At 38.3% G+C, this 14,136-nt stretch overlaps 1 protein-coding gene across 1 annotated transcript in view; it reads left to right on the forward strand.

Annotated features, from left to right (window-relative positions):
* Positions 1-14,136, forward strand: part of usp4 (ubiquitin specific peptidase 4 (proto-oncogene)) — a 71,944-nt gene that overhangs the window by 19,541 nt on the left and 38,267 nt on the right. Inside the window, exons 3-7 of the mRNA XM_055648028.1 lie at positions 3,220-3,343; positions 3,531-3,537; positions 7,805-7,931; positions 11,060-11,205; positions 12,013-12,074. Of these exons, the coding sequence (XP_055504003.1) occupies positions 3,220-3,343; positions 3,531-3,537; positions 7,805-7,931; positions 11,060-11,205; positions 12,013-12,074 (466 nt within the window). The remainder of the gene's footprint in view (positions 1-3,219; positions 3,344-3,530; positions 3,538-7,804; positions 7,932-11,059; positions 11,206-12,012; positions 12,075-14,136) is intronic.

The following is a 14,136-nucleotide window of genomic DNA, read 5'->3' on the forward strand; positions in this document are numbered from 1 at the left end:
TTAATAATTTTGTTTTAATGGTGATAATAACAATACACCAACAGCATTTAATAAAAAGCTTTAAACACCCAACTGTTAAGTTCCCTCGTCCAAGCAATGCAGCCAAATGGGAGTGCACAATAGGCCTACCAGTCAGCAGTAGAAAGAAGAGTAGATATGTTGGCAAATCACAGAGATGTAAGAATGATGCTGTTAAAGCAGCGGCAGTTTCAACTTCCCCAGTCTTAACTTCTGTTGCTTCACGTTTGGGGAGGAATGGGATTCTTTTTAGAATAACGTTGGACCGAAATTGGGGCTTCAACATAGATCTTTAAATCTTTACTGGACATGGATGAAATTCATGATGACTTGAGGATAGCAACTGTGCGTACCGGCGACTTCGGAGGGTTTATGGCCCCTACCGTGGGTGAGCAAAGGAGGAGGACTGGCTTAACTTTGTTGCTTACCACCAGTGAAGAATGCTGTTACCAAATTTGTTGTGTGTTCTTTTTAAGTATCGCTGGCAAATTCATTTCACTGCACCTTCGGGTGCATGTGACGAATAAAATTGACTGACTTTGTATTGGTTAGGCAATACAATAGGCTGCACTATAGGAAGTTGATTGCAGAAGTGATTAACTGGGATGTTACTTGGGATGGAGTATTTGTTATGAGAGTGAATCGCTTAGGATGGCTTTACTTGAAATGGCAGAGGTTAAAGGGAGAATTGGATTGTGTTAACAAAATGCAGGGACAAAGATTATGTAGGTAGTGAGAAACACCATAAAGAATGAGTAGAAATCAGCGGGGCCTTGATTTAAGGTGGAAGGTAGGGGACTCAGGGGGAAGTGGAGAGTATTTTTACCCAAAAAATGGTTGGAATCTGGAATGTATGACCGTGGATGGTGGAGGCTTTAGTGGTGGTTTAGAAGCTTTTAGATTTGCACATGGATGTACAAGGAATAGAGGGATATGGATCATGTACAGGCAGATGAGATTGGTTTAGGGTGGCACTGTATTCAGCACAAACATTGTGATGTGAAGTGCCTTTTCCTGTGCTGTACTGCTCTGAGATGAGCATTTCAATGACCACGGCAATAAGCTTAAGAGCCAAGGGCTGGACAATAGGTGTAGATGGATACTCAATGGTGGATGTGGTGGGCCGAAAGACCTGTATCTATGTTGGCATGATTCTGTTGTTCTTTGTATGTGTTCTTTTGACCATTTCATGGTAATATAGGCTGATATGTGGAATTCTAGATTGTACTTGGTTCATAAAAGTGTTTGTAAATTTGCAAGAGATTTTCATTATTGAATCGTGATAGAGAATTTTTGAGTTCAATTAAATATTAATGTCTACTTTTTTTGTGGGTATTTGGTTTGATCTGTAACATTCCAGTATCAATCGAGACTTCCATTGCTCCTTTACTTTTAGAAATTTAAAATTTGGTATGTTTATTTAAAATATTTGATAGAAAAAATCTGTATGTGTGTAGAGTAGCTTTTATATTCAAACATTGTTTTGTAAACTCTGACAGTTCATACTGAGCATCCTTTCTAAAATAGAACTGCTGAACAAACTTCTTGGCTGAAGTGCTCCTAGAACATCCAGAGGTCAGATTAATGTGTGCCGAGTATCTGACATCTTTGGCTGCTGTTGATAGCCATCTGAGTGGTTCAGAATAGATACAGTTGCTACCCATGAAATGTTTTCTCTCTGTGTGCCAACTGCAGTGGTTGTCATTTGATCTGGCCCGAGCCCTTCACAACCTTTTATTATTGAAGAAAAAGGGTAATTTTATCCAATTTGGAGAGGCATGAGTCAGATTCAAGGAAAGTGCATAAGGTGATTGACGAGAATGTAGTGGTAAGGTTCCAATTCTATCTGGCAGCTTATTAAGCCAATTGCAAATCTGGAAATGTAACTTGCGATTGAGGAGGCAAAGAAGCTTCAAGGGTATATTAGTCTGCTAATGATTAGCTGAGAGGTTGGCAGTTGAAATAAATGTGGGAACATTTTATCTTTAATTCTGGTGGATTAAATGGGATTTGAAAGGTGTTGGTGTTTAGAAGAGCAGGTATGTGATAAGTATAGCCAAGTGAAATGGGGAGTGGCAGTGATGGGCAGATGGAGCCAGGAGTGGGTAGGGCAGTTTTGACTCCAGTTGGTGAGTGATGGGTGGAAATGGATATAGGGAAAAGAGATGGAAACAGGTCAAGGAGGGGAGGGAGAAGGTAGAGACAGACTGGTAAGTGTTATGAAGCTTGACAAGGAAAGGATAATGGGCAATCTCCCGGTTGTCGGACACTTTAATTCTCCTTCCCATTCCTACACAGATCTTTCTGTCCTAAATCTCCTCCATTGTCAGTCAGGCTAAATGCAAATTGGAGGAACAGCATCTCATATTTTGCTTGGGCAGCTTACAGCCCAGTGGTATGAATATTGATTTCTCTCACTTCAGGTAGCCCCGTCCGTGCTGCATTCCCTCTCTCTCCATCCCTCCCCCACCCAAGTCACGCTAGCTTCTCGTTTTCACCCTACAAACAGCTAACAATGGCCTGTGTCGTCGTTACATTTTTGCATATCTTTTATTCATTGTTCTATATTTCTCCATATCATTGTCTGTATCTCTTGTTTCCTTTATCCCTAACCAGTCTGAAGAAGGGTCTCAACCCGAAACATCCCCCATTCATTCCTTCTCTCCAGAGATGCTGCCTGTCCCGCTGAGTTACTCCAGCTTTTTGTATCTATCTAAGAATAATGGGTAAATGGAAGCAGATGGGGGAGGGGATTGTAAAGGTAGGCCAGGGGGGCAGAAACCCAGGTCGGTGGGTGATGGGCAGATGGATCTACGTGGGGGAGGGTAACAAATCTAAGTAATGTTCAGTTCAAGATCAGTTAAGAGTGAGCTACGTAAATGTGGAATAGAAAAGGGCAATGAAAAGATTTTCTTTATAAACATTTAAACATTAAACACTTTCATTGGAAAATACAATTTATCGACCAATTGCTTTTCATTGCACCTTTATGTTCTCGCTTTGAACCAAGGGAGCTCTATTCTTCTGATTACTTTTATTTTTGAGAAACTGTATCAAAGATCCTTGTTTAAAATAGTATTTGTCATACTTGACTGTGATAGTAATGTTTCCAAATTTTAACTGCTCAATTCTTACTTCAAAGGAAACTTGGGTTTCTTTAATGTTGCTTAACTTGTCGTACCTTACTATTTTTTAATGCAGAAGTGGAATCTCAGGTCCTGAAGGAACATTTGATTGATGAGCTGGATTATGTCTTGGTTCCCACAGAAGCTTGGAACAAGTTGGTCAGTTGGTATGCTTGCATTGAGGGTCAGGAACCCATTGTGTACGAACTCCCCGGTTACGAAGATTATATATCAACTCTCCCGATTTACGAATGTGGGAGGAGGGGTGTTGACTTAATCCGCGCACTCTAATGTACTTGAACATGCTGCCCATTATATAGGCTACTTAAGAAATTCAAAAATACAAACTCAGTTTATTGTATGGGGAAGGAAATAGGGCGTTGGTAGCAGCAGAGTTATAGGTATTTAACCGCAGCAATCGGACTCCAACTCTATGTCTCTTAGCCAATCCTTCAATCTCTTCAAACACAGGCTGCCAGATCCTTCACCACCTGGAGGCTACTTAAGATAAGGTAGACAAAAATGTTTTCTGGCAGAAACTCAGTACGGGGCATCTGAGGGCTTAATTCTGCAGATCTATGGAGCGAAGGAAAAATAAAGGCAGCGTTTCGGGTCAAAATGCTGTTCCGAGGACCTTTTAGAATGCTTATATATTAAATATTGTTTTTTTTAGCGTGAAACTAGACGCAATTATGATATCAGTGAACCAGTTTTGGTTTTACAACAGTCATAAATTGTTTTAGCATCAACCAGAGCTGTGGAGTTGATACCCAAAACATCCGACTCAAACTCCTTGATTTCTTGTGTATCCAACTCCAACCTCGACCCCTAGGTATAATAATTCTAAATCTGCTATGATGACAATACACAAGATGGCATTTCATAAGAACTACATGAATCATCAGGATACCTTTTAAACCCATGTCCTTAAAGTTTTGAGTCTAATGGTTGTAGCTATGCTATTGTCGTTTTTTTTTAATTGTTTATTCTTGGGGGAAAAAACATGGTTCATTATGCTAAAAGGAAAAAAAATTACATATAGGACTATGACAAAATTTAAATGCCATTGAATTAAATAAAAATTATATAAGCATTACTCCAATGTATTAAACTAAGGCCACAGATATGTGCTGAATTATGACAAAATAAATCGCAAGTACAATAGAAATTAAAACATAATGCATAGGTAGTTAAGTTGGCTACAAAAGTACATACCTAAAATTTATTAATAACGTCCTTAGGAACAGAATTGCTCCTGCCAGATCCTCTTTCTTTGAAGCCCTTAAATCTGATTTAATTATTTTCAGTCTCTCCACCCTGACCTGAATGGGTAGTGTGGCTGTACTATCATAGCTGCAAATTTTACTATTTCTGGATAAGCAGGGATGACTTCTTGTACTGTAAGTTTAGATGAGCGATCATATTTCTCTACTTCTAAACCAACACGAAAATCTTGCTTAAATTCCATTAGTTTAACATCAAAAGGCTGCCTTCGCACGTTTAAACAGGAATGGTTTGCTCTCGACTGTTCAATTTTATCTAAATATTTTGCAAAATCTCACTCTTCATCATTTGAAGAGGATGAGAAGGATTTGGTACTCCCATCTTCATTTTGTGGTTCTGACTTTTCAGGTAGTAGCCCTTTTATCCGAACTGCAACATCACAGAGGGCCTCTTTTGCTTTAGCAATTTGAACTTCGCTCAACAAGATTCGGTTCATTAGATCTACGTAGACAGCAGCTAACAAGATCTGATTTTCAAGTAGCAGACCCTCTTCTCTTCATTGACGATACAATTCCTTCAGCAATTAATCCTCCAGCTTTGGATAGGTGAAATATTAAATTTTCCCACTCCCATAGGAATGTACCAGGAGTAAAATCCTATGCTTGCAGCGTTTTGGTGACTGCATAAGGGTGAGCAAGCAGAGCTTCTAATTGTGATACCAACCTCCATTGACTTTTAGTCAGTAAGATACTGGGATTATCAATGACTTCTAGAAAGGGTTTTTGGTCAAGCAAACACTCAACCATAAAAATCCTCAGGACTTTACAGGGGCACGGTGGAGTTTGTACTCATGTACTGCATTAACATGTGGTACTCCAACTGCTCAGACAGGAAGGCTCTGCAGAGGGTAGTGAGGGGAGCAGAGAGGATCATTGGCGTCTCCCTACCCTCGGTACAAGAACTGTTCCAGAGCCGCTGCCTGAAAAAAGCACTGAGCATAGCAAAGGACACACTGCACCCCCTCCACACACATCTGGTTCTCCTGCCATCAGGCAAGAGATACCGCAGCATCAAAGCCCAGACAATCAGACTGCTAAACAGCTTCCTTCCACAGGCTGTGAGGCTGCTAAACAGTCACTCCACCTGATTCTGCTGCTTTTTTACATTGACAATTTAATAACAACTCTGGCACTGGCCACTTAAATCAACTGCCCTGGACAATTTATGACTATTTTTACTTGTATTTTAATGTTGCTGTATTTTACCTGCACTTTTTAACTATTCGTATTATTTTTTATCAGGGACTGGATTGTTTTTATTGTTTTTATTTATGTGTGAAATATTTAAGTTTTATGTGCGATGCTCTGGTATTCCCTGGGAAATGTCTTCTCATTTTGCACTGTACAACTGTTGCTTTGCAAGATGATAATAAAGGTTGATTGATTGATATGTGTGCTGCCCCAAAGAGTTGCTTGGTCCAAAATAGCTCCCTTTCGTGCATGTCTCTGGAGGATAGCATCAATTTTAGAGGTCCTAGCTGCTGTAGCCACTTGCCTCCCCTTACCAATCGGAGTAGCTGCATGGCGTTCTTTCAATCCATCTCTTATTGCTAGTTGCAATGTATGGTACAGCACAAGGCATATGTTGCATTAGGCAGAGCTGAGATGCCTCCTCAAGAATATCATCTAAAGTTTCATCATTCTGTTCTGTTTCTGCTGTTTCAGTTTCAGAACCTGCATCAGAGATCTTCCTTTCAGTAGTGACTTTTTCAACTTTATTCATCTTTTCCATTGTGCTTAGCTTATTTGAAGCATTATCAGTGACAATGCATAAAATCTGGTCTTTCTTAATTTCAAAATCTTTCAAAATTTCTTCCACTAAGTTCTGGAGATGCTGTCATGATGTGCCTTGGTGCCCTTTACTCCTAATGTCCGAGTTACTATTTTATTGTTTTCACCAGCAAATCTAGCATTGATGGCAAAATAGTTAACTCTGTGACGAGTTGTGGCATCCATTTTAATGAACATGAACTGCCCCTTTTTGAAAGCTTTTCCTTTTCATTCTTGGCTTCTTCAAGTATATGTTTTCTGATACTCACCCTTGTCAGAGAAACTCCTAGTTTCTTAGCCATTTCTCCATTTCTCTCGGGTGGAAATAAAGTGTGCGGTATGTTTAAAAAAATTGGATTTTTTTCCGATTTACGTAGTCTCTGAAATTTATGTTGAGGTCGGAGTCGGGGCTTTTTTACCGACTCCGACTACAGCAGCACCAAAATTACTCCGACTCCTACTCCGATTCCACAGCCCTGGCATCAACTCTCAAATTAGTCTGTAAATGGCAGGATTCATTCTCTTGTCGGTTATTTGTTCACTACTTTTAGCAGTACACTACTTTGTAAATGTACTGGGAACATTGCAGCAAAAACATTCAAGAAAATGTTTCCTAAATATAGTTTTCAATAACTAAGAGTTCCATGTATTATGTTCCCTGCCTAGTAGTGATTTTTTAAAAACTGAACAAATACAAATGGAAAATACTGGAAATCAAGTCCTGCATTATTTGTGGAAAGAGAAATAGTTAATGCATCAGCTTCTGCAACTTAAAATTAACTTTTCTTATCCCAGTTTTGACCTGAAACACTGACTTTATTTCTCTCTCCAGAGATGCTACCTGACCATATGCATTTCCAGCATTTTCTGTCTTTATTTCAGAACTCACAGCAGCATTTTTTTTAAAATTCAGATTCAAAATGTTTTTTTGTAATAATCTACTATGTCATATAAATATCTTAAACCTTTTGCTTCTTCTTGTCCTTAACATTCCTCGAGGTAATGCCTTCTGGATATTTAAAAAAAAATGTAATTTGATGTTTTAATGGCTCAACCCTCTATCAATAATTTACACATTTAAAAAGACCACCATTTCCCTGTTGGAAAAATAATGAAGAACTAAAATTGCAAGTTAATGGCTGACTTAAACTTTGTTTGCTCAATTACCAAATATTTGAGACTAGTTTACAAAGCTCACTCTCTATATATATATATTAAATATATATATATATATATTAAAAAAAAGAACATGCATAATTAGTATCTGAACAAATTTAATTAATTAGTATCTGAACTTGGCCGAAATGGGATTAACAAATTTAATTAATTCAACTATCTCAATAGATTGCAGCAGTTCAAATGTTGGCATACAAGTGCTTTAATATTCTTTTGAGTTTGATATTTTGTTCAGTTCACGAGTTTGCCTGAAGGTGTATCATCAGTGAGACTTATGCCAGCCAGTTTGAGCTGTTAGTAAAAATTTGGGAGCATGTCCCTTTAACCAAAAAAACTCATTGCGTCTTTGATACAAATGCTCTAATCCTTATTTTTGTTTCCGTGATCTGTTGGCTTTGTTTTTTCTAATCCTGTGGTGTATTCCATTCTCAGGTAGTTGAACATGGAATGTTTGTGAAGCATTGTAAAGTAGAGGTTTACCTCCTAGAATTGAAATTGTGTGAGAACAACAATATGGACAATGTGGTGACACGCCACTTCAGCAAAGCAGATACCATAGGTAAAACACTTTTGATACATGTTATTTCTCTTTCTGGTGTAAAACAAGATGCTCCAATCAATTTTTTTTTAATGACATCGTTCCTAATATTGCATCATGCTGTGGTTTTGTGATGAATCATGTGATTTTGTGGAAATAAGAACCTTCTCCCCCAACTCCTCTCCCCACCTTTCTCTCTGGATTTATTAGGCATTAGTTCCCTTAAAATAGTTTAGACTTAACACAGTCCTTCAAAGGCACACCATTGTTTATTTTAGATAGACAATGCATGATAGAAGTATTAAGGAAGTGGGCCACATTCCTTTGGAGGTAAGTGGTACAAATTCAAGTTTCGACAGAGGAAATTTGTCCCTTGGAAACTTTCAACCAAAATATGAAACACAAATGCAAGCAGAAAATGATGGAAATACTCAGCAGGGCAGGTAACATCTTTGGAGAATGAGAAACATTCGCTTTTCAGGTCAGCATAAACTTATAATCAGAGTTGATGAAAGTATATTGATCTGAAGCATGAGGTATTTGCCTCACTGTAGATGCTACTATGGAGCAGAGTATTTCCATTATTTTCTGTTGTTAAAGAATTGAAACAGCTTCTGAATTCTGCTTTTTGCCTATGAAATCATAATCCTGGATAAATCATCAACTTAAATACAAGTATCATGACTCCAACTGTGGCCTATAGTTGTATCACTAAATCATGATTTCTAAATCAAACAACTGGCCAACTTTATTCCAACCCAAATCTTTTTAAGCACTTGAGGAAATTAATTTGTAAAACAGTGAGGGTAACAGAGCAGAGGATTAGGACTGACTGTATTACTGCATTTACCCTTCCTCCCCACCCCCAACCACAATCAGTCTTCTTCTTGAGTATGGTGTGCACAGCCTAAAGTTGTAGGACAACTTGTTCTATTGGATCTTATTTGATTGTGCACGCGAGGTTGATTGCATTCGTTGAAACAGGGCGGACCACGTGAAAGTTGCAATCTCCCATCCCACAATCAGTCTGAAGAAAGGTCCTGACTCCTTAACGTTGCCCATCCATGTTCTCCAGAAATGCTGCCTGACCCACTGAGTTACTCCAGAGCTTTGTCTTTTTTTTTAACGTAATTTAGCTGGTGTGTATTTAATGATACCCTTTTTAAAATAATGGTTTCTGGTTAGCTTTACCAATGATTTTGTTTCTGGGTACAAAAAGGGTTCATTGCTTGTTATTTACACCTGTAAATATTGGTCAGCCTTGCTGTACTTTATTAAATTTGGTGAACACAAACTATTATATTAAGTCAATTACTACAGCAAGTTTAAGAATATTTTATATTAAAACCACAGGTTATTCAGTGCATCCTCAATCCCCAAGAATTATTTTTCATGATATGGACTTGGTAGTATTAATGATATATATTGCATGCAGAGAGGTATCTTGGAGAAGAAACTATTAAAAAGGCACTATGATAGTGTTTACAACAGGGTATAAAATGAAAGCCCAGATCATCTATCCCATGGTGTCACTCTAGTTGGACTTGAAAATGGGCTTCTTGTTTGCAGGTGTGAGGTGAATTGGCAGAAAGGGAGAAGGCGAGAAAAGATTGCAGAGAGTTGGTAGAAACAGAACAAACGATGCAATGTTGCTTTTCACAGTAAATAGTGCCTCTCAGCAGGGCTTCTTCATTCATGAATGGATTTGCTAAAAAAAGCAAATCAAATTTTTGTCAACTTACCAGGAATCAGAAATGACTGCTCCCCACTCGCATCTCCTTATTGACTCGTGTTAAATCTCATTTTATCTCAAACCATTTTCATTATTGCTTAAGGTTAATACCAATTTGCAGCCAAGAACGGTGCTGTGTTTTTGAATCTTCATGTTTTTCCTCGGATCTGCATCTTGTGTAACTTGTTCTCTGCTTAAGCTTATTTGTGGAGGGCTTGACCCTTGTCAAACTCTCGACTTTAGCAAGTGGCAAGTTATTTACAAACAGCCAGCAAATTGGAAAGGTATAATGTAAATCTGTCTGAGCTGTGCATTAGCAATTCCTCTAGTTCCTACTTGGAACAGTTCTGTCATGCACACCCATCTACTGTTCTTGTTTGAAGACAATAGGTTCTGGTTAGGTTTCCACTGATTTATAGTTGGCTGGAAAATGTAGCCATCTAATCATTTGACAATGAGCATAAGAAACTAACCCGGCTCTTGATTTTGCGAGAATGTCATTGACACTTCTGGTTCTAGATGAGGAAAATTAATCATGAAGCCAAAAAAACTTCCAAAAATTTACAGACAATGAAGCATGTGACATGTAGATGAAAGAAAAATCAGATGCTGGAATTGTGAGCAAAACGCACAGATCTCGAGGAACTTAGTGGGTCAGGCAGCACCTGCGGAGGGAATTGCCAGGCAACGTTTTGGGTCGGGACCCACATGTGACATCTTGGTGTTCATACTTTACAAAGCTAAAATATTGAGCAAACTATAATTTAACAATTTGAAATTTCCTGTCAGTAAAAAGTAACTGCACTTTTGAACCCATAGAATTTATTAGAACTTCATACATGTGTCACATTACCATACATACATAACTTCAAAATGTTTCCACTGCTCCTGCTAGGCATTGTTAAATGGGGGTCCATCACATTCAGAATTGGGTTAAGGATTGATTTTTTTTTTAGCTGGTTTCCATTACGATACCTTCAGTCTGAGTAGTGCTTAAGTTTGAGAAGATTTATTTACTTTTGCTATGGAGAGAAATCTGAATTATCTGTTTCACAAATTATTTTTCAAGTTCTTGCAGGCCATTTGTAGCATTTCCTCCATGCCACTAATACTTTGCACACATAACTTGTAATCAATGTTCCATTTAAAAAAAAGGGATCTTGTGCGAGGGGGAGATCTGAAGAAGGATCTCGACCAGAAACGCCACCCGTTTATCCAGAGATGCTGCCTGTCCCGTTGAGTTACTCCAGCTTCTTGTGCCTATCTATCTTGAGAGTTCATCTTGAGGGTTTAAAAGGACCCCTTTATATGTGAGATGTTGCTGTCATTGGTATTTTTACTTGCTGTTCTGAGACCATTGTGTTGTATTCGTTTATTTATTTGTTATAATTGGTTTTTTTCTTTTCCCAATAAAAAGATACAATAGAAAAGGAGATGCGAAAGCTGTTCAGTATATCACTCGAGAAGGAGACAAGGTTGTGGAATAGATACATGACAAATACTTATGAACCACTTAACAAGCCAGATAGCACAGTGCAAGATGCTGGTCTATATCAGGGTCAGGTGAGTGTGGCATTTTGATGTTTTGCATGGGAATGAGTGCAGTTGAGATTTGGGATGAAAAGTATGATTTTGAATGGATTTGTATATAATATAAATCAGTTTAGGAATCTTCCTCTTTCCACTGCCAAATTTACATCGTAAAAAATAAAACATTGACCACCATGACAATTTAAATTTTCCCTTGGAGGTCGAAGGGAATTGTCCAACAGATTGCAAAATCCTTTGTATTTTAATACACTTCTGAATATACTGCACAGAATAATAATAATTCAAACTGTTTTTAAAAAAAGAGGATAAATAAGTTAATTGAAATTGTAGTGGAGTCTTTTCAGCTTAATGAAGTAATGGCTGTTTAGTTATGTCAGTCATTGATTTGGCTACATTAATTAAATCTAAGTTATTTTTAGAGATTTGAAAAACTTTAAAATTATAGTTAATTACAACATCTAGGATGATGCCAAGTGCTCAGTTAACTGTTTATTAAAATGAACACTTTTATTATGATTATGCAAATCAATTCTAGGTAGTACCCAGTACATGGGGAATAGAATGTAACATAACATTTTCATCCACTGCATAGCAGCTCAAGGTGTCATAATTTTCAAAGAATGTCTTGATAAATTACAGTATGTAACATATGGATTTTGGTTATGAATTGCATTGAAAGGGAACAAGCAGATGTAATTTTAAAAATGATTCTGAGGGAAACAGAATCTCCTCTGCAGAAGTCATCTGATACTAAGTGCCTATGTCTCTTCCCCCCCCCCCCCCCCCCCACACACATACTACCATCACCACCACCCTTAGCTTCTGGTAATAGAACTGAAGAATGAAGATGGAACATGGCCAAGACAAACTTCTCAAACAAAGTATGTTATCCTATTTCTCCACAATTTCTTGAGGCGGTAAAGATGAGTATTTAACTTCAAATGTTAACTGGAGTGTGTGGTTTATCATGTAAAATCGTGAGGATTGTACTTCCTCTGGTCAATGAATGTATGGTATTAAAGTTTCTACGTGACAGTGAATTTCAAGCAGATTGGGCGCTGAGGAAAGTTGGATTTGAATCTCATTTAGGTATAATTGTAGATTGAGATATTGGAGGATAATTGACATTGATGCCTTCGGAAGCAGAAGAAATGGAAAATGAGAAAGGAGACGGAATTCAATTTGATTATTGCCAATGACAAAATTACTTCAAAGCTAGTGGCAATAGCATCAATCTGCCAAATAAAAGGTTGATGGGAAGAAATAACTATGTATTTGGGGTTTTTTGGCTCCCCAAATCTTCGTCACGATAAATCTCCCTGTGACAATGTGGGGTTTCCTCACTGTGTGCTCCAGTTTCCTCCCACATCCCGAAGATTTGTAGGTTGGTAGGTTAATTGCCCACTGTAAACCAAAATTGGCTTGGAAATAGGAGGCAGAGGGTGTTTTTTTGCGATTAAATGCCTGTGACTAAGAGTCCTTGATGGCTGGGATCCCTGCTATTTGTAATATCCATGAAGGAGGTGGGAGCAAAGCCAGCAAATTCACAAAAGACACACTGATTGGTGGAGTTGTTGTTAGTGTGGAAGGTTACCTTGAGCTGCAGAAAGATATCGATGTTGGTTAATGACTGAAAAATGGCAGATGGAGTTTAATTCAGATAAACAGGAGCTCTGGGACATCATGAATGTTAGGGTCTTGGGGAGTTTTGAGAAAAAGAGACCATGGATGTTGCCTAGAATGGATCAGTTCAATTATGAGGAGAGACTGGAAAGATCTGGTCTCCTTGGAGCAGAGGGGGTTAATATAATTGATATTTGTAAAGTTATGTGGGGTAAAGAAAGGAAAGACTGCAGGAAACCTCCCCATATAGGGCTATGCATAATGTGCTGGGTTATTGGATAAATACAGAAGGGAACCCACTGGTCTGCATGAAAGATTTGGGCTGAGTTTCCATGCAGTACAATTCTGCGAATAGCAGCATCAAACATGCATATTTTCTTTCTCTCAAATTGAATCTAAGATCAAGAGTATTCAATTGTCAATCTAAGATCAAGAGTATTCAATGCGCCGTGACAATTTTACTCGCTGCAGCTTTGCAGATCCGTTTTACTCGGTAAACCAGATCATAATCATATAAGCATAAGTACATCATTCAATCTTTGCAATACAAAGTCAGTAGTAGTTTCGTGTGGAGTTAGGGTTGTAGCAAGGGCTGTGCAGGGCCATCAAGAGCCTGATGGCTGATGGGGAGAAGCCATTCTTGAATGTGGAGGTAACGTTTCTCAGGCTAATGTGCCTCCTTCCCGATGGTAGCAACGAGTTTGGATCAAGGCCAGGGTGGTGTGGGTGTTTAACTTCCTGAAGATGCCCTCAACAATGAGGATGTCAATACTTGTGAGTACATTCTGTCGCCTTATTTGTCCAAATGTTAAATATACTGAGTATATGTTCTTGCAAAGTTAATCTGCAACAGAATAAATTTGCAATACAACATTTTTGAATTTGCTCATTTAAAATATTTATCCAAATTTTTAAATTCAAAAACAAGCATGCATTTGCAATTTCTTTTATAAACCAGCATCTGCACTTCCTTGTTACTGCATGACTTCTTGGTTTGTTTTGAACATTGACTACAGTGTCATCCCAACCTACCAGTTCTGTGTTGTGACCAACCAACGTTTCAGTGAAGTGCTACCAAGATTTTATGGGGGGGGGGGGGGGGGGGTTTGTGGTTCACATACTTTAATCAAAGACCAGAGATATCTCACCGATATCCTTTGCTCAATGAGCAACTCCAAATAAATTAACTGTTCAGTCATTACTTGTCAGTTTCATTGTTCTTGGCCATGTGCTGATGTATAATAGTTCCTCACAGTCATACAATGTGGAAACAGGCATTTTGGCCCAACTTGCCCACACCAACCAACATGTCCCGTCTAC

The sequence above is a fragment of the Leucoraja erinacea genome, chromosome 16 (genome assembly GCF_028641065.1).
Source record: "Leucoraja erinacea ecotype New England chromosome 16, Leri_hhj_1, whole genome shotgun sequence".
NCBI lineage: Eukaryota > Metazoa > Chordata > Chondrichthyes > Rajiformes > Rajidae > Leucoraja > Leucoraja erinaceus.